Source organism: Malus domestica, chromosome 08 (assembly GCF_042453785.1).
Source record: "Malus domestica chromosome 08, GDT2T_hap1".
NCBI lineage: Eukaryota > Viridiplantae > Streptophyta > Magnoliopsida > Rosales > Rosaceae > Malus > Malus domestica.
Window position 1 is genome coordinate 29853781 of NC_091668.1, and position 23711 is coordinate 29877491.

At 36.7% G+C, this 23711-nt stretch overlaps 2 protein-coding genes and 1 pseudogene across 5 annotated transcripts; 2 read left to right on the top strand and 1 right to left on the bottom strand.

Annotated features, from left to right (window-relative positions):
* The first annotated feature begins 2252 nt into the window (after positions 1–2252).
* Positions 2253–9968, top strand: LOC103441938 (potassium channel AKT2/3). 4 transcript variants are annotated; one of them, XM_029107387.2, is made up of 11 exons: positions 2253–3051; positions 3588–3806; positions 4691–4846; positions 5351–5408; positions 6377–6694; positions 6933–7172; positions 7652–7990; positions 8102–8293; positions 8534–8609; positions 8699–9259; positions 9476–9968. In XM_029107387.2, the coding sequence occupies exons 1-11, from the start codon at positions 2741–2743 to the stop codon at positions 9613–9615; spliced, it is 2610 nt and encodes an 869-aa protein (XP_028963220.2). In that variant the 5' UTR covers positions 2253–2740; the 3' UTR covers positions 9616–9968. The 4 variants fall into 4 exon arrangements, with proteins under 4 accessions (XP_028963220.2, XP_028963221.2, XP_028963222.2 ...); XM_029107388.2 differs by having other exon boundaries at positions 6933–7127; XM_029107389.2 differs by having other exon boundaries at positions 2519–3051; positions 4808–4846.
* On the bottom strand, positions 9945–13400 carry LOC103441937 (putative pentatricopeptide repeat-containing protein At4g17915; annotated as a pseudogene).
* A 3254-nt stretch (positions 13401–16654) lies between these two features.
* Positions 16655–23589, top strand: LOC103441936 (uncharacterized). Its single transcript, XM_008380651.4, has 11 exons — positions 16655–17159; positions 17981–18105; positions 18569–19013; positions 19130–19245; positions 19585–20368; positions 20739–21179; positions 21394–21582; positions 21663–21890; positions 22173–22506; positions 22618–22801; positions 22925–23589. Exons 1-11 carry the CDS (start codon positions 16977–16979, stop codon positions 23406–23408), a joined length of 3513 nt encoding a protein of 1170 aa, XP_008378873.3. The 5' UTR covers positions 16655–16976; the 3' UTR covers positions 23409–23589.
* Positions 23590–23711: the final 122 nt, after the last annotated feature.

Genomic DNA, 23711 nt, shown 5'->3' on the forward strand with positions numbered 1-23711 from the left:
GCCTAAGCATTGAGCTTGAGCTTGAGGACTTGGAAGATTTTATTTGTGCAAGACATGAAGTGATGAAACCTTGAAGGTTTATTTGACTTGTGTGATATTTAAATTTGGACGTTTTGAAGACTTAAACTTTAATGTTTAAATTTGAACTTTTTGAAGACTTAAACTTGATTGATGATTCTAGTTGGACTTTAAATGTTTATTTTCATTGTGTGATGTTTAAATTTGGATTTTTCGAAGACTCAAAAATTTTCATATTTTGAGACTTTTATGAGATTTTATGTTTTTAGATTAATTAGTAACTTCCTTCAAGAATATTGAAAAACCGTGAGCCCATCCCTAGAGAGATGGAAACATGTAATCTAATCTTTGGTTCCCCAAACAGAAAAAGATCATGTATCTTTTCATTGCAGATAGCGAAGCATGCATAGACACATTGACATATGTATCTAAATGACAAAATCTTGAGTCATATTTTCTATCTTATGTTATGATTGTTGTTTTTCATTTTTTGGAGGAAAGAAAGAAAGAAAGAAGGAAAAAAAAAAAAAAAAAACTGAAACTAGACCGAAACCGAACTAGGAAAACCGAATAAAAAAAAACCGAACCAAGAAAAAATTGAAAAAAATGAACCCAACCGAACCAAACCGAAATTTCGATTCGGTTTCGGTTTTGACAAAAAACCAAACCCAGCCCTACTAAACACAACATATTAAAATTTACACAATCACATTCCTAATTAAATTAAAACTGCAACATTTCATTTTTATTTTTTCTCCTCACTTTTTTTTATTAGTTATTTTCAACTTCTCGAACAACAACCACCTCACATCACATGGATATTAATTATAGTATGTATGAGACAATTTTTTTTATACTATATTGGATATTAATTATAGTATGTATGAGACAATTTTTTTTATACTATATTTTATAAACCACATTACGTAGCGTTTGATAGTTAAATTATTTATTTAAATTATAAAAAAATAAATCCAACAATTAGCTATCATATCATGTGGTCTGCGAAACTTAATATAAGTAAATAATCACTCTAGCATCGCGTGATTATTATTGTGAATGAGAGATGCTCTACTTTTGGCCACATAATCTTTTGGGTATTTATTACCTTTCAAATTCATGATAGATACTTAACAAGAGAACCGTGTATGTAACATCCACCTAATTTTTGGCACTATTGTTCATCTACCAAAAAAAACCTATATTGTTGGCAAGTTATTATTCATCCCAACATAATAAAAACTTGAGTAATGATATTCATACTATGTTTTGGTACCACATTTTCATATCATCTTAGGTGGCATTTGATGTAAACAGCTACATCATTTGAATTAATCAGATTTTTTAATTTAGTTTATTATTTAATAAACTAATAATTAAGAAAAACTAATTAAATGATGATTGTGGTATACGAGGAGTCTTTCTTATTCATTTCCTTGGGTTTTACAAATTTTTTAAATGATATGATTGTCCACATCAATGCCACCTAAAGAGGGATAAAAATGTGGTACAAAAACATAGCATGAAAAACATTACTCTAAAAACGTTGGCCTAATTGTTCTCACACACACAATCCCACACCCACCCCCACCCCCACCCCAAAAAAAAAAAAACGCACATAATTGGCATTATTATTCAGATGTGGTTTCAATACCATGGATATTTTAGCCGTTAAATTCGATTTTAACATAAGGAAGTGCTATCCATACATTTTATTTTATTTCTCACATACTCCTTGATAATTTTTATCCGTTGATCTTCTTCAATTCATCTGATCTGACGGTCGAAAATTAAAAAGATGTGTGAAAAGTAAAATGAGATGTGTGAATATCACACCCCTTAACGTAAGATTAGAGAACTAAGAAACGTGATTTCCATCGTGAATCGTGAATAGTGAATAGTGATTCTAGCAGTGAATAGTGTTGACAAGACGAGCAATACTTACTGATTTTTCCCATGATGTAATTGGGCACCATTCTGAAAAGACAAGGACAAGACGGGCAATACTCATTGGCGTTGCCCATGATGTAAGGTGGTTCTTGGCTTTTTTTGGTCGTTTAAAGGGTTGAAACTTGAAATTACAGTTTTATGTTTTTAAGGATAATTTCGGTATTTTGTAATTTTCGATTTTCTTTCGTTTTTGCAATTATTGAAGAAATATTCTTGGGCGGCGACGTACCCCACGTCCACTTGAGGTGTAATCAAAATGCATGATGAATCATCTTCAGGTGCCAGAAACTTGTTCCCATCACACACAAACACGCATATGATCATTGTATAATCCGGTTGTGTAAGTTTATATTCTGCTGTTGATCACAAACTCAGATGAAAGAGGAAGGGGAGTGAGTTAGTTAGTTGACAGCCGACATGACATATAATAAATTATAAACGGAAGACATGGTACAAAATCAAACGCAAAAATTTATACAGTCGAATCTACCTAAAGAGGTAAAAAAAAAATTGTTGTTCTGCCCCGGGGCCACTACTTCTGCTTGTAGTTTGATTGAAAGGACCACCACCTGCTTTCCAATCTCCCACATCCACAATAATCATATCATATTCAGATGCCACTACTTTCTCCAATATTCTTCCATTTACTCATCGCGTCCCACGCCTTCCAGAATCACTCCATCCGGACCACGGTCCACCCCCACTTCCCCTTTGCTGTACAAATCAACTCATATTTTGGAGTTGAACGTAAGAGTTTTAGGTACATATATTAATGGAGTTTTTGAAGTTTAATCCCCACAAGAATCTTGATCATCCGTATCACCAACCAGCAGCAGCTGCCTCTTACAACATGAAGAAGGTCTGCAGCTGGAATAATCATACGCTTGAGCAGCACCACCAGCAGCTGCAGCAGCATAAAAAAAGTCATGAAAACGTGAACCCTTCGTCGTCGTCGTCTTCGTCGGAGCTTGATTTAAGAAACATTTCAAAGCTTATCCTTCCTCCCTTGGGTGCTTCGAGTTACAACCAAACTCCTATCCAGTCAAATGGATGGATTGTCTCTCCCATGGATTCAAGATACAGGTAGCTTGTCTTTTTCTTTCTGTTTTTTCTTTTCTTTTCTTTTTTTTCTGCTTTTTCTGGTTTTTTTGGTCGGCTGAATTATGAAGCATGGGTTCGTCAATATGGTAACGAATCGCACTCCGGTACTGTTACAAAATAATCGGTTTTCAAGTGTCTAATCAATTGTTTTGTAAAACTTGGTGTATTAGGCGGTATTCACTTACATTGAAAAATCTCTCCTAAACAACAAGGTCAAATAATATTTACTTAGCAAAAATATTACTTTTACTATATACTTGTATCATCATTTATATCATTTCTCTAATACAAATTAATCCGGACAATGATCAGCTGTTTAACACCTAAGCGGTGCATGAGCGGCACTAAACGGGAATTTTTATAGATGAATGAAGAAAATAAAATAAATAAGTGTACGTGTTTATGTATGTATGTATGTTTTTCGACAAAAAACAATAGCGATTTATCCATGAATGAACGAGAACAGTTACAAAAGTTGTCACGTAGTTGCATTTTTAGTGACCAATTTATGAATGCAGGTGTTGGGAAACATTCATGGTGGTTCTGGTGGCATACTCGGCGTGGGTTTACCCTTTTGAGGTTGCATTTCTTAACACGTCCAAAAGCAGGCCACTATACATTGCAGACAACGTCGTCGATCTATTTTTTGGCGCAGATATTATCTTGACATTCTTCGTCGCATATGTTGATCCAAGAACTCAGTTACTTGTTCATGACTCTAAAAAAATCGCCATGAGGTTGGTTAATTAATTCATTGGTTGGCTTCTAATTTCATCATTAGTTAATTAAATTCAATAATATATAGTGATAAATTAGAGCAAATTTCAATATTCAGCACAAGTAATAATACATAATAGAATCCTCACTTTATTTAAAGGGAAAAAGGAAAAAGAAAAAGTCGAGAAACACAGTCTGGTATACCAGGTGATATAAACAATTAGTTGATTTTTTGTTTTTAAGTTTACATCTAATTATATTATTATATTTGATATACCGGACCGTATTCTCGACATACTAAAAAAATCTCTGGGGATGACATTTGAAAGCTACTTTCTATCCAATTAAGAAAAGAGGACACTCGAATACTATTTGTTCGCTTCTTTGTATGTTTGAACTTCGAAGAAGGTGATTTTTGCATGACTATTTTTTTTCCCTACATAGCTATGTTCATTTCTGATTTTCAAACTAAATAAATTAAGAAATAGAAAAAAATAATCAAAAGTGTGTAGAAGTAGAGAAAAGTGGCGTGAGAAATGCATTTCCAATGTAGGAATATGATTCCCGCACTACATGGATATGCTCTTCTTTATTTCACGTACTAAAAAATATTATGCTTCCATCATGACTTTGGTGAAACTTGGATTGGAAATTTCAATCTGACTTGAAAAAGTCCGATCGAAAATCGAATATTTCCGAAGAATCGGATGAAAACTGAAATGTGGAAAGAATTCCAAAAATTTCAAAATTTCATCTGATTTTATTGAAACCTTTCCAAACTTATTTTCGTACAAAATTCAGAATATTAATCACTAATTGTATGTATATTGTAATACATTAATTAAGATTTAACTACAAATGATATAACAAAAAGATGATTACTTAATTCTTAAAATATATACAGATACCTTACGACATGGTTTTTGATGGATTTGGCATCAACACTGCCATTTGAGGCACTTTTTTTAGCACTGGGAAAAAACAAATTGAGTGCCTCTTACTCTCTATTGGGATTGCTCAGATTCTGGCGACTAAGACGAGCAAAGCAACTCTTCACAAGGTTGGTTTTCCGTACATATATATTTGCCTCTATATGTGTAATATATATGCATGGTTTAGGATCGGGTGATACATTTTAACCAAGTTTTGTGAGACTTATTTCGTAATTTTTTTTCAACAATCTAAATCTGTCTTTATTTTAGGTCTTTACTCAAAGATCATATTTATCAGAAATCACCCAAATCTAAAATCATTGATCAGGATTAAATGGTAGTCATTTCAGTGTGTAAAACCACTCATTTTCTTTGCTACAAGTGAATGTTTTAATGGTTTTAGATTTATCTAAATTTTTGCAATAATAATTTAAAATATAAACAGTTCGAATCGTTAAAAAAAATTATGAAGTGAATCCTAAAAAAATGTGTGTTAAAAAAGCGTGTGTCTCCTAATCCTGACCATATACATATGTGTGTGTGTGTGTGTGTGTAATTATATATATAACCTCATCTTAATTCCATTAAAAATTTGTGACTCAATCACATGCATCATATATCTTCTTTGGCAGACTTGAAAAGGATATCAGGTTTAGCTATTTTTGGGTCAGATGTGCAAGGCTTTTATCTGTAAGTATTTAGCACTTAATGTTTTTTTCCTCTCAAACCTAATCATTTTTACTTAAAGTTTAATCATTTTTTTTAAATGAAAATCGAATGCATCGTGCAAGTTTTAACATACATAAGTAATAAAATTTAGAAATACAATTAAACACTATACAATATATTGTATAGGTGTTTTAGTAAGAAAACCAATGCAACTAAGCGTCATTTGATAATTATTTTATTTTTTGTTGTGATAGAAGAAAAATATATTGGGAGGGGGCCAAGGGAAGGATAAAAAAGGGTAGAGCATGGGGTGGGAGTAGGTCTAATAATTTCTTGTACGACCTGTTAACCTGACACAAAACGACAAAAAAATAACAGGTACTCGGTCAATCCATTAACGAGTCTGGTCATTATTGGGTTCCCCACTAAGAACATGTTAATAGTTCAGGCCGTTATTGGGTTACACGTTAAAAACTCATTAAGATAACAAGTATGACACATAAAAGACACGAACACAACCCTATTTGACAGGTCGAGACATTAGGCACGACAATGTCTTGCATGACGTATTAACCCGACATGAAACCTCACAAACCATTAATGAGTCCGGTCATTATCGGATGACCTATTAAGAACGTGTTAAGATAATGAGTTTGACACAACAAAATCCGCTGAGATAACGGATATGACACGAACACGACAAACACCCAGTTTGCCAGGTCTAGGTGGGTGGGAGGAGGGAGAGTGAATGAGAATGTATGAAACAAATCGAATGCTATCTTTTCGGGGTTAAAAAAGAATTTAAAATTGTTTTCAGTTTTTGGTTTTTAATTGCATTTTGTGTATGTACCATCCCATACATTTCCTGTCACCTTTATTTCTCCGTTTTTGTTCATCTCTCATTTATTCCGTATGTATATCCTCAATCAAACGTAAAATCCAAAAAACTAAAGACTGAAATAGTTATGAGACGGATTGCCATTCTACAGGTAACAGTGTTTTCAGTACACTGTGCTGGATGCCTGTACTACCTGCTCGCAGATCGATATCCACACCGAGGGAAGACGTGGATTGGAACTGTGTTTCCAAATTTCAGAGAAACAGGCCTCTGGATCCGATACATCTCAGCCCTATACTGGTCTATGACCACCATGAGCACCGTCGGCTACGGTGATCTCCACGCAGTTAACAACGTCGAAATGATCTTCATTATTTTCTACATGCTCTTCAACCTTGGCCTCACTGCTTACTTGATCGGCAACATGACCAACTTGGTTGTTGAAGGCACTCGTCGTACCATGGAATTCGTAAGCAACATTAAAATTAGGTCAACGGTTTCATATTTTGTTACTTAAGATCGTACGTAGTTTACTAATTGTTGCAATTCAAAGACAGACTTCATTTTGTCAATCTTTTGAATGCGCATTTGAGGTAAACTATTGTTCTTAAATTGCAACGACTAGTAAACTACGTGCCTAAAACAACGGAAATTACATATCGGTTTGAATGATGCTTAATCAATCAATTCGATTAATTGTTGTGCAGAGAAGTAGCATTGAAGCAGCATCAAGTTTTGTGTGCCGGAATCGGTTGCCTCAACGGCTGAGGGACCAAATATTGGCATATATTTGCTTGAGATTTAAGGCGGAGAGCTTGAACCAGCAGCAGATGCTTGAACAGTTTCCCAAATCCATTTGCAAAAGCATATGCCAACATCTGTTTTTGCCAATTGTGGAAAAAGTATATCTTTTCAGAGGTGTTTCAAGGGAAACACTTCTGCATCTGGTAGGGTAAATATAGATTTTTTAGCCAAAATGATCCTCAGATTGACATAATTCTTCACCTTGGTTTATGAGATTTAAAATCGATAAAAGTAGTCTATGAGATTGTCCGCCGTCAATTATTTTGGTACGTTAATGAAAAATCTCCGTTAAATTGAGGGTATATTTGTCAAATCAACTCCTCCACTTCCACTGATTTCCTCAATTTAACGAAGATTTTTCACAAAAATGACCAAAATGATTGACGGTGGATAATCTCAGAGACTACTTCTATTAATAGCAGGGACCAAAGTGAGGGGTTATGTCAATCTCATGGACCATTTGGACTAAAAAGCCGTAACTATATGTATATCGCAATTCTAGAAAAAGACCAATATGTCTTTTCTTGGACAAGAAGAAAACACTTTGCAAAAGGAAAACTGATTTAAGTGCTAATAATCTTTGCATCCTTCTAACTATATAAGTGCATCGATGGTTGATCAGGTTGCGAAGATGAAGGCAGAGTACATACCTCCTAGAGAAGATGTTGTGCTGCAAAGCGAAGCGCCGGAGGATGTTTATATCATTGTTTCTGGAGAAGTGGAAATAATTGATTGTGAGATGGAGAGAGAACGAGCTGTTGGGACTTTGCAATCTGGAGACATGGTTGGAGAAGTTACTGCATTTTGTGGTATAGAAGTTGGTAAATTATGCAGACCTCAAACCTTTACGTACCGAACCAAAACACTGTCACAGCTCTTGAGAATAAAAACCACTGCCCTAGTAGAAGCAATGCAGACCAAACCAGAGGACAAAGTACACATGCTTAAAAACTTCAACCAGGTTAGCGAGCATATATAATTATATATATATATATATATATGGTATATAATTATCAAGTTAAATATCTTTCTAGAATAAGAAATGAATTAATGACTAAATGTTATATTGCAGCATCACAAAAAGCTTAGGGATCTGAGAGTCGGAGAAATACTGGTTGAGAGTGGAGAGGACGAAGGTGATGACCCAAAGGCGGCATTCAACATGTTGACTGCTGCCAGCAAAGGCGATGCTACTCTTCTTGATGAGCTTCTCAAGGCAAAGTTGGATCCCGATATTGGAGACTTCAAGGGAAGAACTCCCCTGGTATACAATGCCTTTCTAGCCTCAAGTATTTAGATGTTCTGTTAGTGCCAGACAAAATATAATCAAGAAGAACAACATTGACAAGATAAACGAGCTAGTTCATCGTTGTAACAGAAGATATTCACAACTATATCAGTAATATGTTTAAGCAATGAGCCTATCTAGCAGTAGCTAAAACAAGTAGCATGATAAAATAGAAGGACAAGATTGAATTAATTGTTTCTTTTAATGCACCTGCAGCACATAGCAGCATCAAAAGGCCACTACGAATGTGTTTTGGTACTCCTGAAGTATGCTTGTAACGTACATGTAAGAGGTAATTAATATACCTCTGTTTTGCTTTCCCGTATGTCACTCCTATTTTCTGTTCTTAAACTCAACGTCTTTATAATCTGTACACGGCAGATACAAATGGTAACACAGCGTTATGGGATGCCATTGCATCAAAGCACCATTCCATATTCCGAAGTCTCTACTTTTGTGCAGCCATATCTGATCCATACACCGCTGGCGATCTTCTATGCACTGCTGCCAAGAGAAATAATCTAACCGTAATGGAGGAACTCTTGAAGCAGGGATTAAATGTCGACTCAAAGAATCAGCTTGGGAAAACAGCCGTACAAATAGCCATGGAAGAAAACAATGCAGACATGGTAAATTTGCTAGTGATGAACGGTGCAGATGTTACCAATGCACAGAACTGCTTATTTCCTTCACAAAGTTTGACCGAAATGCTACAAAAACGAGAGGTTGGACACCGGATTACAGTTCCAGACAGCACAATAAATGAAGTGCCCTTGATGAAGAATGGAGAGCGTAATTCTGGGAGAGAATCCTATGGAGTAAATTGTCCAAGAGTGAGCATATACAGAGGCCATCCTATGGTTAGGAAAACAACATGTTGCAGGGAAGCTGGTAGAGTAATTAGATTGCCATGTTCGCTAGAGGAACTCCGAAACATTGCAGGTAATTTAATTAACAGGAATCCAGTATCAACTGCTAAGTGATTGTGATTCTTCTCAAAACATTGCAGGAAATTGTATATATCATGCTTGATGTTGTTATAGGTGGAAATGATCCATATGGATGCATGCTTAATATATTTACACCAAATGGAAATACGTATTTGGCAAATGTACGTTGTATGAGATTCTAACATGTTAATTTCATGATCTTAAACAGGTGTAAAGTTTGGATTTGATTCAGGAAATATATTGGTTACAGATGAAGGAGGAGCGGAAATTGACTCAATAGAAGTGATTCGAGATAATGACAAACTTTTCCTAGTTGAACTTGAAGACCCAAAGTCTGTCAAACCCTAAACGAAAGTATCTCTGTTAAGGATTCCAATGGCGAGATTGCGAGCAAGTCGAGTTTATTTCTTATGCACAATGGTGAGATATACATGTGATGATAATGAACAAACTATAATGAGTTATTACTCAAAGAAGATGTATTAAATCAGTTGGTATAAGAACAGAAACTCACAGTGGGTGTCACATCCCAGTCCGCAGAGGGAGGTGGGCATGTACATATAAGGCACATCACCTCCTCTTCCCCGGACGATGTGGGATCTTACAGTGGGTGCGTCAACTTAAGAACCAGCTTGACTGAGTTGAATTTGAGAAATGTTTTCAGTCATACATGAATAGGGGAAGTAGTGTGTTTACTACAAGTAGTGTCTTTCTGTTATGCACGCCGGCGGAACCACTGTCAGATAAGCAACGCAAGGCAGTGGCAGGGCAGTTAGCCGGCTTCCTTTCAGATTCAACATTACTCTTCACCGTTAATAATCGATGCCGGGTAGAACAAGCTTACCAGTCCCAAACAACTGATGTTTACAGAGTATAACTACAAGAGGGGTGCTGTCCAAAATGCCAATCCAAATAGGATGATACTTACTTTCCAGCAGCAAAAGCATAGCCAGTTTCTAAGGTAATATTCGAGCCACTTGAATTTTCCACCGACGCTTCCTTGGTTCATCTGTATACCCCGTACTACGAAGACCGTCAAGGACAGCTCGTTGGGTAGCCCTGAGTATTTTCTTGCCATCTCTTAAACATTTCATCATAAGCTTCGATGCACAACGGAACCTCGCTGCCTTGCAAAGATTGTGCACCAAGGAAGTGTAGGTAAAAGAATCTTTAGTCTCCATCGATTTGTACATTTCCATCGCACGATCAATTTGACCAGGTTTACACAAGCCATCAATCATGCAGTTGAGGGCAACCAAGTTTTCCCGGAAGCCCATCGTTTTCATATACTGTAAACGTTGTTCAGCACCGATAATATTACCAGCCTTACACATTCCATCAATTATAATTGTGTGGGTATACTTGTCACACACCAGACCTCCATTCTCTATTTCATCCATCAACTTAAAGGCAGCTTCAAACTTACCTTCTCTACAATACATATTAAGCGAAGTGTTATAAGCCGATAAATCGAGTTCAACGCCATTCCTCATTGTCTGTTCCATGCAAGCATTTGCCTCTTCTATCCTCCCAGTCTTAACTAAAGCAGCAACGTCTGTGCCGCATGCAAAGCTATCAAAAGCAGACCCTTTACTCTTCATCTCTGACATAATCTCAAGCCCTTCGTCATACTGCTTAAACTTAAAGCAGCATTTCATAACTGTATTCCTTTAGCATTCTCCTTGCTGGCCCAAATCTGCGCGCCTTGCGTAGCCCGTGGATAAGAATATTGTACGTCACAAGTTTTGGAAATTTTGAGTTGAAATTTTATTGTCGCCATTAGCCATTCCTAAAAGGTTTCCCACTTTATAAGGTTTTGTCTCTTATAGATGGTGATTAGAGTAATAGACCTTTGAGAATGAAATTAGGCTCAACCTTGGGGTTGGGTTTTGGGGTGTACTAATTAGTTGATAATTAATATATAATTATTTTTTTAATTAATTTCGAATTTAATTAAATTACTTTTGAACAGACTTATCTAAAAATATGAAGTCTGAAGTCAATGAAAAAACACAGAGAGCACAACACCCATCTGAAGAGATGTCTCCCAACAGTCAGATCTCATTTTCATACCTCTTGTGAACATTCATAATCCCGCTATATATACCTCCATGACATTTAAAACACAAAATATCAAATTCTTCTTCTACATTCCTAAACCTTCTTACTAAGAGAACCACGCATAAATTCACCATAAGTCAGTTTTCCGGTGCTAGAATTTGAATCCTGGTGAAGCAGACGTCCGTAGAACTACAAGCACTGAGTAGAGACGAAATTTATGCTTTAAGGACATTGCGGCACGCAAGCCTCGATCTTCAATATTTCTGTTTAATATCATTTCATTGTTCATACACTGTTAATTAGTTGTTTACATTTATTATTTATTAGCATATATAAATTTATCACAGATTGTTGACATATATCCAATAACTAACTGGGGAACAAATCCACGATGTTACAAATTCCTAAACAACATAAGAGCAGTATCAATGTATTCATTTTTACAAAGGCCGTTGATCATTATGTTGAACGTAGCCGGATGGGGAGTGAGATTGGTACGTAAAATATCTTGAAATACTCTGTTGGCTTCATCAGGTTTTCCTAACTTAAAGAAACAATGCATCAGAATATTGTAACTCCATAAATTAGGATGTATGCCGGCTCATAACATTTCCTCAAACAGATCCATGGATTGTGATAACAAGCAATTCCTGGTGGCGCCAGATAACAAAGAATTGTATGTAATGACATCTGGACTAATCCCAGCCTCTTTCATTCTATGAACAACAAAATAAGCTGCATCTAAGCTAACAAACTGAGAATAGGCACTGAGCAAAGTATTGTAAGTCAGCGGCGGATCAAGGAAATAATATTATGGGGGTTAGTAATAAATTATTTTTTAACAGAAATAGCATGCATATCGTCATTTCATCGAGTCTTGGTAGGTCTGAAGTTATTTGGAAAAGGCATACTACACACTTATTAATGCCCCATTTGCGTGGGTAACTAACATGTTCCAAGGCTATTCCCATGTGAATGCTTAACAAAGAAACACACTTATCTTAACACACTAACATCATTGCATCTCATTAATATGTTTGTCCAAGAATGATGAAGCTTTGTTATTCTCTGAGATCACCATTTCATTTACTTTGTATTTTTGGATAATTTTTTACTTGGTTCTTTTTTTTTCTGCTTACCATTGTAATCATAACCAACAAACAAGTCAGAGGTAAATAATATTAAGACTAGACTGTAAAGGGGTCCAAGAATGATGAAGCTTTGTTATTCTCTGAGATCACCATTTCATTTACTTTGTATTTTTGGATAATTTTTTACTTGGTTCTTTTTTTTTCTGCTTACCATTGTAATCATAACCAACAAACAAGTCAGAGGTAAATAATATTAAGACTAGACTGTAAAGGGGCAACACCTCTCTAATGCATTTTATCAACCAGTTGAAGGGCATATATGAATGGCAACTTCAACATTTAAAAGGGCATCACCCAAATCATCTATGAACATTCACCGAAGTTCGGATGATCAGCATTCAAGTTATCCTAAATATTCACTTAAGTTCGAAGGGTCAACTGACCCCTGCTCCTTAATGCATCTGCCCCTGGTAAGTTACCACGTCTGGAGCCACCCTTAGGGCTGGTTTGGTATTGTTGTGCTTTGAAAAAAACTGTTGTAAGAATAAACAGCTGTGCTGTGAGAATAAGCGGCTGTAAAATAAATCAGCAGAGCGTTTGGTAAACTTTTTTGTAAAAAAGCTTTTGGAAAAAAAAGTAGTCTGATAGTGGGTCTTTTCATTAAAGGAGCACTGTAGCTCTGTGTGCTTTGAAAAAAAAGCCAGTTTTCCAAAGCTACAAATAGCAGCTTCAGCTTTTTCCTTTGATTTCAGCTTATTCTCACAGCAGCTTCCAAAATAAGCCATTTTTTTCAATTTACCAAACACCTAAAACCCTCACAGCTTTTTTTCATAGGTGTTTTTTTTTTAAGCACCTCACTCCCAAACTAGGTCTTAATCTTATGCCGTCAATTATAACGGCTTCTGCTCTCTCCAGTGGCCAGGCCTTACAAAAGGAAGCCATGCAAATGTTCAACAGCCTCGTCGATAATCCAGAAACCATCATGTACATCACGCATAATACCTTCCTACGAGAAACCCGAGCCGGCAATATGTCAAAATACGATGTGTCAACGTACACCCTTTCCTCTTATCAGTACAAAACCAAATATTGTATAAGAAACAATGTTTTAAAAGGCTCACATCAGGGCGCGCTAGGCGTCCTCTGAGGCTGGACGTGAGGGTTGCCGCCTCTATTTTGAAGAAGTGGGCGGAAGGCGTTGCCGGAGCCACCTAGGCACACCTCAAGGTTTTTTTTTTTTTTTTTTTTTACAAACTCCCAAACCCAAATTTTGGGTAGGGTTTTAACTGCCTCATATACCTCTTCCTTGCACTATCGTCTCTCTGCCTTTTTTTCTGATTTTTTATTATTTATATAATAGATCTGTGTGCTGTTTGCGTACATTGTTATATGTGTGCTCATTGTGCTTTTCATCCTCTGTTTTCTATATATATATATATGTGTGTGTGTGTGTGTATATATTTGTAATATATGTGTGTGCTCATGGTGATTATTGATTAATAATCTTTTATTTTTTAATATAATGTATGTGTACGCTCAATGTATATATTAAAAAATTTAGATACTGTGACGCTTTGTCTCACGCCTAGGCTAGTTTATCCCTTGGATTCCTCAGCCCACATCTTACGCTTTTAATACATTAATAAGAAAACACGTCAATCTTGAAGCTTTGTTCCCCTTAAAACCCGACATCAGTGGATATAATCGGAAACTGGTAATGCTAATACAGTGGCAGCCGTCAGTGAAACCTCTCCCCCTCCAATGTATTCACAACTGTGGCGGGGAAGCTTGTAGGCAATAAATTTTTGAATAAGGAATCTAAACCAATATCGGCTGTGATAACAAGTCCATCAGACAAAAACGTCCACGAGCTAGAAAGAAATTTTTAGGCAATAATAACATTACAAAGTGATTAACTCATACTAAATACAAATCTAAACTGATAATGTTATCGTTCGATTTGCATAGCATCCTCATCAACAATGTCATGCGAAATGTGACTCTCAAATCATTTTATCAACTGATTTCCCATTGCATTGTACAATCAATTATTCATTGTGTTGGTCGCAGAATACTATGTATGGGCAATTTTTCTTCTTGCATAAAGTCATAACTTTTTTATAATTCATTTGTATTTTTACTATAGATTGATTTTAAAAACATTTCCCCTAAAAACGTTTTTACCTATTTTAAAACAAATACAATGGAAAGATACACAACACCAACTCAAAAGCAACTCAACAGCTAAAAGTGCTTTCGCAAAGTGGATTCTATTGCCGAGACACGGTAGGGATTGTCTGTCTCCGAATATACGGAGTTCTAAAAGACGATTGCTTTGATCCAAACAGAGAATCCAGAAAGAAAAAAAAACCCATCAATGGAACAAACTCGAAGAGTACATTTACAATTCACAGCTCCACAGTAGACAAGGGAGAGAGAGAGAGAGTAGCCGGTGAGAAATCCGAATCCAAAAAATGGAGGTGGACCAAAACAAGAGGCAGCTTGGTTTCCTCCAATTAGGAGTTTCAGTGGGAGGAGCGGGAGCGGGAGAGGGAGGGAGAGCTGGAGCCTGGACGCAGGAGACGCTCCTACTCTTGGTCGAGGCGCTAAACACGGTTGCAAGCAGAAGCGCTGAAGTTTTTTTTTTTCTTTTCCATTTTTTATATATATTTATTTTTTAAACATTTTCTTCTTACCATTATGAGGAAAAAGGTCCGATGATTTTTTTTTTATTTGTAAGTGGAAAATTTTAAGTTTTTATTTGTAAATGAAAAATTTGAAGTTTGAACTTGTGGCTTAATCAAACACTTTTCTTTCTTAATTAAATATATCCTTGTATTAAAAAAAAAACAATAAAAACTTCTTCTTCTTTGGGTATGGGCTGGGCTAGTACTCATAGGTTTTTTTAAGAGAGTTTTAACGAAAAATTTATGGTACTGTTCACTTTAACAAAAAATTATATTTTTACTCTAAAAAGTCAAATTTGATACTATTCACTTTACCTTTTTTTTGTCCTTATCGTTAAAACTCAAAGTTTTCAAATTTTTTTCATTAATTTTTTTTTTTTAACGTAGTTCAGTAATGGCAAATCTATTAATTTGATGTATTTAGTAAATGTCTCCAATAATCCACCAATCACATGCCGTACCTAAATTAATTTACACAATTTTTTTTATCATTTCTGTAAAGTGGGTCCCATAATATAATATAAAAGTAATTTGAGGGAGGATCCTTACCGGATTATTTTTGTGATGATCCTGGAGATGCTCTAATCACATTTGTTCATCGAACATTGTATGGTCAGTTTTCTTCATATGCTTTTATATTCAATTTTAAATAAAAAAATTACAATGATTTATAATCGTATAATGTACACTAAAAAGATGTGATTTGAGGATTTTCAGAATCATCACAAAGACAATCCAGCGAGGATCCTCACTCAAATAATTTAACTCATGCTTTGGAAAAATGAATTTAAAATTTAACTTCAAACTGCCCTGTCAGATGTCAAATAAAATTTCACAATCCAAAAATTTAACATTTTCATTTTCATTAGAGATGCTTTGAGTTCAAATCTTCTGCACTAGGTGTTAATATTTAATAATAAAAAAAATTAAAATCAACATAGTAAAATGATGAAATTAACAACAAAAAAATCATAAATCTCCCTTAACAACACACGTAACGAAATTAGCAGAATTAAAGTAATGTAAAGCGAATTTTGAGTTTTATATAATAAAATAACGAATTTTGAGTTTCAGATAACAAAATCAGATCATAAAATTGAGTTCTAGCCTTCTAGGTGGCAAAGTAGATTGAATTTTGAGTTTCGAAGAGTAAAATGGTAACTTTTGAGTTATAAGCACAAAGAGATATTAAAACTAAGTCTTTGTTTTTTGGGTTAGGACATGCCAACGTGGTTAGTATGTGTGGCGGACATGGTGCAAAGGAATTTTCTTCGGATCTTTTTCACCAAATTCTTCTCTCAATCCATGGATCTTTAAAATTTATTCAAGAGCTACAAAAAAAAAGAGTATTTTAAAAGTTATAATAACTTTAATTGCTGGATTAAATTTCAAGAACCACGATTGGTGAATTGAGATAATTGGGTGGAAGGGATCTGATCATTTTGCCGACATGATACGTACATTTTCATCGGTTGGGGCCAGATACGACGTGTGAAAGACCCGGATTGTTCGGGATAATTAAATTACATTGCACACATTCATTCTCTTTACGCTTCTCGTTTCATCTCATCACTTCCTACAAAAATAAATAAATAAAATAAAAAAGGTATAAAAATTATAAATATTAAATCCCGGCCCAAACGGTCCCCAAACCCAAACCAGGGTCTCGACAGAAAGTTTCGAATTCGAATTTCAAATTGCCGAAACGAAACTCCGATCGAAACGAAACGAAACGAAGAGCGGAGAGCGTTCGCGACCTTTCACTTTCTTTTGATTCATTCATTTAATCAAATTATTGATTGATTGATTCGCGCGAAATCGAAATTCATACTCTGTACGACGTCGTGCTGATTGATCAACAACTTTCACGATGGTGGGGGGCGGCGGTATAGCCATGGATTTTCCGGCCGAAGAGACGGCGTCGTCCTTCTCTTCGCCTCCGAGACTTCCCACGAGGCTCAGACGGAGGCTCAGCCTTGTCGACTCAAACAAGACTCCAACCACCGCCGAACAAATTCAGACCAAGCTCAGACTCGCCGATCTTCGCCGGCAGGTCCCTCTCTCTCTCTCTCTCTCTATTTTTACTATTCATTTCTTAAATTTGTTTTTTCCTCGAAATTTTTGTTCTTGAATTTGTGGTTTTCTGTTTGTGTACTGAGAAAGTTTTGATGATAATTTGGAACGGGAAAATTCAATGACTGAACTGAGACATATACTTCAGTCAAGAACTGTTTTTCTTAATTTGCTTTTAATTTTAATTTTAGGTAGGTGATGCTGTTAATTTTTCATACTTTTTTTCTGAACTTTTTGGTTCCAAATTTTGAGATGATATTCAGATGTACTTGCTCTCCTATTGTTTCCTTGTACAATCTTTGTGATCGGAATTGAACGGAAAAGGGTTTTGCTTATAATTTTCATATATCAAAAACACCTTGTGAATTTTGATACAGTTTTTTTTTTTGTATTTTTATTTGAGAAAATTTAGTTTTATGGACATTAGGTTGTTTATACCTTCCATTTAAAGCGTGTTGAGTTTGCTTGTGTTAGGTAAGGTTGTCTGAAATCTGGGTTTTCTTCCTTTTCACATGGGTGTCTCTGCTTTTAAGTTTGGAACAAGTAACAGTAATTTTTTTTTTTTTGTGAGCTAAATGTTCTCCTTTTCCCTCTTTGATACTTCCATATGCATATGTGTGTGTCTGTGTTCGTGCGCGCGTGCGTATATATATTGTGTTTTGGTAATCGTACTTTCTTGCCAAACTCTATGTTTTGTAGCATAAAATTTTGTTAATTCCTTTCTTAAGCGTGCTAGTGTTTGTATCTAGTTTTTAACCTGAATTCTGACTTTTTGAATTTCATTAATTGGTTTGAGTACAGGAACACTATGAAAAGTTGTCAAGCAAGGCACGAGCAAAGCCGAGGAATCCCTCACGATCTTCATCTGAAGGGGAAGACCTTGGCCAGCGCCTAGAAGCCAAGCTACAAGCTGCTGAGAAGAAAAGGTAACACTTCAGTTTATATAGTTTAAGAAGCTCATCCTTCTCCGATGCTGTTGGCTTAGAATAATGCTTAATTTCACTGTCCAATGTTTTCATGGTCCACAATGTTTTGAATAGTCCCTCTTCGTTCTGAAGGATTTCAACATTAAACATTTTATTGATGTGGTTGCTCATACAAATTCACTTTTCCAGTTTATTCCTTTCATGATTGAAAATATTCTTTTTGAATCTCACCAGAAAGCAAACACGAGAGACTCTCTCAGACACATCTATTCGGTCCTTTTTTTCAATTGGTTTTTATCGTGAACGGTGAATTGTTTCTTTTGTAAAGTTGGGCTCTTTTCTTTTATCCCTATTAAGTTATGACTTGGACCAAAGCTAGAGTATCCATTAGTTGACCATGCTTCCTCCAGTCCCTAGGTCCTGATTAATCTTGTCATTCTGTTGCTTTTTGTTGAACCAACAGGTTGAGCATTCTCGAAAATGCTCAAATGCGCTTGGCTAAATTGGACGAATTGAGGCAAGCAGCTAAAAGTGGGGTAGAAATGCGTGTTGAAAAGGAACGTCAAAAGCTTGGCTCGAAAGTGGAATCACGTTTTCAGCAGGCAGAGGCAAATAGAATGCTCTTGCTCAAAGCTTATAGACAAAGAAGGGCTACTTTGAAGGAAAGAACATCTCAGTCATTATTGCGGAAGATGGCTTGGGAGAAGAAGTACAAGGAGCGTGTACGTGCTGCAATTAGCCAAAAACGTGCAGCTGCTGAAAAAAAGCGATTGGCGCTTTTGGAAGCAGAGAAGAATAGGGCATGTGCAAGGATGTTGCAAGTGCAAAGAGTGGCCAAGTCTGTCTCTCATCAACGTGAGATTGAAAGGAGGGCAAAAAGGGAGCAGTTAGAAGACCGGTTGCAAAGGGTATGCATTCCTTTTGGAGTTACACAATCACAATTTATTTCTCAGTTCCACTGGTGGCTTTTTGCGGTTGTTCTAGTGTTCCCTAATAAACTTTTAATTTTTGGTTTTATATTTAGGCAAAGAGGCAAAGAGCAGAGTATCTAAGGCAAAGAGGAAAGCTACAGATATCTTTTCAAGTGAGTTGGAATAGGATGCACGAGGAGGCTGATCTCCTTTCCAGAAAGTTAGCAAGGTATGCATCCTCTGAAATGCTGATTTCAGAGAGTTTTCCCTGTTTGGTTAACTTAAACCTTCCTTTGTCTGTGTCAAAGCCTTGTTCTGGTATTTCCCAGTAGATGTTTGGTATTCCTTATTGTGTTTGGCTGTGTACCAGAGTCAGTCGTTTTTTTTTTGGTGGTTGTGAAGATTAGATTAAGTTTCACCTGTTTCTATGCCAGTGAAAATTATTAGCTTGTAAAATGCTATTATCTATGGCATTGTTGTTGTTGTTGTTGTAACATGCTCTTATCCTATTCTTCACCTCAGTTTAAACTACAACTTTCAGCCTAAATTTGTGTTGATGTTTTAATAGGTGTTGGAGGCGTTTCCTCATGCTAAGGAGAACTACACTTGCTTTGGCAAAAGATTATGATGCCTTGAAAATTAATGAAAAGACTGTCAAGTCAATGCCGTTTGAGCAGCTCGCAATTTTGATTGAATCAACTAATACCCTTCAGACTTTGAAAGCTCTTCTTGACAGGCTTGAGATCCGGTTAAAAGTTTCCAGGACTGTTGCCTCAATAAATTATCCATCCAGATTTGATAACATAGACCACCTTCTCAAACGAGTTGCTTCCCCAAGAAAGAGGACTACACCAAGGACATCTTTAAGGAGCAGAGATGCAAAGAAAGAATCTTCCATCAGGAACGCAGCTAGAAATTCTGTTAAATTATCAAGGTATCCGATGAGAGTGGTGCTTTGTGCTTACATGATTTTGGGTCATCCAGATGCGGTTTTCAGTGGTAGCGGAGAGCCTGAAATTTCTCTGGCCAAATCTGCAGAAGAGTTTGTTAGACAGTTTGAGTTACTACTAAAAGTTATATTGGACAGCCCTGTACAGAGTTCTGATGAAGAGTCTGATTCCGCATTGCCCAAACATTTGACCTTCAGATCTCAGCTTGGAGCCTTTGATAAAGCATGGTGTTCCTACTTGAATTGTTTTGTGGGTTGGAAGGTTAAGGATGCTCGGTTATTAGTGGAAGATTTAGTGAGAGCAGCGTGCCATTTAGAGCTCTCCATGATTCAAACTTGCAAGATGACTCCGCAAGGAGAGAGTGGTGATCTTACTCATGAAGTGAAGGCTATTCAGAAACAGGTATGTTAGTTGTATATTGATTTATGCGTAGGGGAGAGAAGACATAAGAAACTGGCACACCCTCCTCTCTATTTTAGGTTTTACTTTCCGTGATAAACTAATGTGTTTACACACCTCCCTCTTTCCGTTTTCTACTTATTCTTGTTGCTTGCTTGTGAACTTGTTTTCACTTGCAAATCATTATGAGTTTGTATGGGAAAACATACATGTCATGGTTATGGTCTGTGAACTTTCCGAAAAGTGAAAGGCATTCTTGCTAACTTTCATCTCTTTCAGTGATTGGGGCCATTCTTTTCTTTTTTTTTTGAAAATCTAGCAGTATCTTTGTGTTGACTTATTGATTGACAATTTGAGTTACCTGTTGGCGTAGGTTACTGAAGACCAAAAGTTACTGAGGGAAAAAGTGCAACACCTAGGTGGAGATGCTGGGATTGAGCGTATGAAATCTGCTATATCTGAAACACGGTTAAAATACTTTCAAGCAAAGGAAAATGGAAGCCCATCGGGGTTGCAGCAGGTCACACACATTACTTCTCCAAGTCCCCCTAGTTCACCACTCAGTCCTTCTGCTAGTGCAGATAAGAGAAGTGATTCAGGTCGTGTAGTCCGATCCTTATTTAGGGAAGATGATACTGCCCATCATGGAGTTGTGTCCTCTGCTCCAAAAACCAGTTTGGATCAGCAGCTTGGATCTTCTTCACAAAAGTTGGTCACAGAGAATGAATTGATTGTGAATGAGTTTCTCCATGAGCAAAAGCAGGCCTTTGCCGATATTTTTAATGTTAATGACGAAGATCCAAACAATGTCCAGGTTTGTGCATTTTCATATTTTAAAATAGTGGTTTTAACTTAAAGATGTAATTCTTATTGTTTTGGATTTTGACAGGCTCACAAGTAATGCTTTTTCATCTATTTATGGTGGTCATATTTTGAAAATAAAATTTAGTTTGTTGTTATACATGTTTTTACTGATGATAAGCTAGAAATTTTAGCACTTGTCTGACTGGTAGTATTATATTTTCCAGTCAAAGATTAGACAGACAATGGAGAAGGCTTTCTGGGATGGCATAATTGAATCTGTAAAACAGGACGAGCCCAACTATGACAGAATAATTCAACTCATGATGGAGGTGAGGGATGAAATCTGCGAGATGGCTCCACAGAGCTGGAAGCAAGAGATTTTTGAAGCTATTGATGTGGATATTCTCTCTCAGGTAGCAGCACCGTTAATTTTCTTCTGCAACATTACCTTCGTATGCATGTATGGAAAATTAAATTATTTTCTTTTCCTTAGGTTTTAAAGTCTGGTAACCTGGACATTGATTACCTGGGAAAGATCCTAGAGTTTTCATTGGTCACATTGCGAAGGCTCTCCTCTCCAGCGAATGATGATGAAATGATGGCCACATACCAGAGTTTAAGGAAAGAACTAAATGAGATATGTCAAACCAGGGACGATTCCAGCTGCTCAAGTGTCCTGGCAATGGTCAAGGGCCTGCGTTTTGTTCTAGAGCAGATTCAGGTATGTCTCTAGTTTTAGTTGTACATCTGAAAAAGGTTTCACATAACGTCTTTCATTGAATTATTGGTGTTGTAAGTGTATTTTGTAGTAGTATTTGCGAATTGTTGCATGAGACTCGAAAATGTTTTCAGTGTATTTGATAGTTACCTTTCTTTATCCCAAAACACAGTATTTCAAACACTTCTGTTAAAGTTCTTTTTAGTCAGTGGATTCAAGTGTCATAATGTAGTTTGAAATACCAAAGATTCCCCCAGAGTGATGTAATGTTGAATTCTGTAACAGGTGCTTAAACGAGAGATTAGCAAAGCACGTATAAGACTTATGGAACCTTTGTTAAAGGGGCCAACTGGTGTGCAGTACCTGAGAAAAGCTTTTGCCGATCGCCATGGATCTCCCTCTGATGCCAATACCTCTCTACCACTTACAGCACAGTGGCTTTCAACAGTGTGGGATTGCAAAGATCAGGAGTGGCAAGAACATACAATCTCTTGCTCAACACTGACAAGCGGCGATAATCCATCTCAGGGGTTTGTTCCTACCACCTCCCTTAGAAGTGGTGGAAGCTTTCTGGTGAAAGCAAATTCTCCTTCTACTTCTGCTGCTACTAATATCACAGGTTTGAAAATTACATTTTGTAAATTTTCATTTTATTTTAAGGGGATGTTTGTAATCGCAAGGTGGGTTCCGTGTTTCTTTGTTTGATATGTGTTTGTTTCTCTTGGACCAGGTATTCAACAACCGGAATGTAAGGGAGAAACAGTTGATTTGTTGGTGAGGATTGGTTTGTTGAAGTTGGTAAGCGGAGTGTCTGGTCTGACTGAAGAAGCTCTGCCTGAGACTCTCAAGCTTAACTGTTCTCGGCTGAGGGCTGTTCAGGCCCAAATTCAGAAAATTATTGTTACTTCCGTAAGGTAACTCAGTGCGCGCGCTCTCGGATTTACTTCCTATATGATTGAAGTTTCAGTTGTCTTTGCCTTGACCTTGAGTGACTATATCATAGCTTTCTAATCCTTGATGAATTTATGCAAACGCAGCGTTCTTATTTGCCGGCAAACCCTTCTAAGTGAGAGGATAGTAACCAGCCCCACAGACATGGAACGCGTATTATCAAAATGCACCGAGCGACTTTTGGGGACCCTGGGCAGTGCCGAAGATGCAGGCATGGAGGAAATTGTTGAATCAATTAGTGACTTCTCAATCGACGGCAATGAAGTTGCAGACAGCGAGAAGCTTCGATCGAGGAAGGCGGTTATCACGAGCATGTTGGGAAAGAGCTTGCAAGCTGAGGATCCCGTGTTTAAAAGGGTTTCTTCTGCGGTTTATACGGCTGCAAGGGGAGTGGTTCTTGGCGGGAGCGGACCCCTAGGAAGAAAGTTAGCAGAAACAGCGCTCCGGCAAGTTGGAGCTGTGGCGCTGACAGAAAGCGTGGTGGAAGCTGCGGAGGTTTTAGTGGTGGCAGCCACCGTATCAGTTAGTGTTCATGGACCTTGGTATGTACATTTGACTGAGAACATGTGAAGGGGTTGTGTTTGTTTGAAGATAGTAACGACGTCGTACAGAATAAATAAGTAAAATACACGTGTATGTATATAGTGTGTGTGGATTGTATGTGGCTGTGTAGATGTAAGGTACGGATTTTTATTAATTTTTTTGATTGAGTGTCTGAATTGTCGATATTAATCATTCGTTCTTGATTTTATTAATTCTTTCACGTAATAAGTAAATTTTACCGTTGTGGTACAAGTTGCTCGAAATTGTTACTCGCAATCCTATTACATGATTGACGTTCAATTGTATCAGTTTTTTCAAAGACCGGCTAGA

Excerpts from the sequence above, each read along its gene's own strand:
- LOC103441938 (XM_029107387.2), top strand. The coding sequence starts at position 2,741 with ATGGAGTTTTTGAAGTTTAATCCCCACAAGAATCTTGATCATCCGTAT. Across the intron at positions 3,052-3,587 it reads CCCATGGATTCAAGATACAG|GTGTTGGGAAACATTCATGG; the intron begins GTAGCTTGTCTT and ends TTATGAATGCAG. Across the intron at positions 7,173-7,651 it reads GGGAAACACTTCTGCATCTG|GTTGCGAAGATGAAGGCAGA; the intron begins GTAGGGTAAATA and ends ATGGTTGATCAG.
- LOC103441936 (XM_008380651.4), top strand. The coding sequence starts at position 16,977 with ATGGTGGGGGGCGGCGGTATAGCCATGGATTTTCCGGCCGAAGAGACG. Across the intron at positions 19,246-19,584 it reads CTTTCCAGAAAGTTAGCAAG|GTGTTGGAGGCGTTTCCTCA; the intron begins GTATGCATCCTC and ends ATGTTTTAATAG. Across the intron at positions 22,507-22,617 it reads TGCTGCTACTAATATCACAG|GTATTCAACAACCGGAATGT; the intron begins GTTTGAAAATTA and ends CTCTTGGACCAG.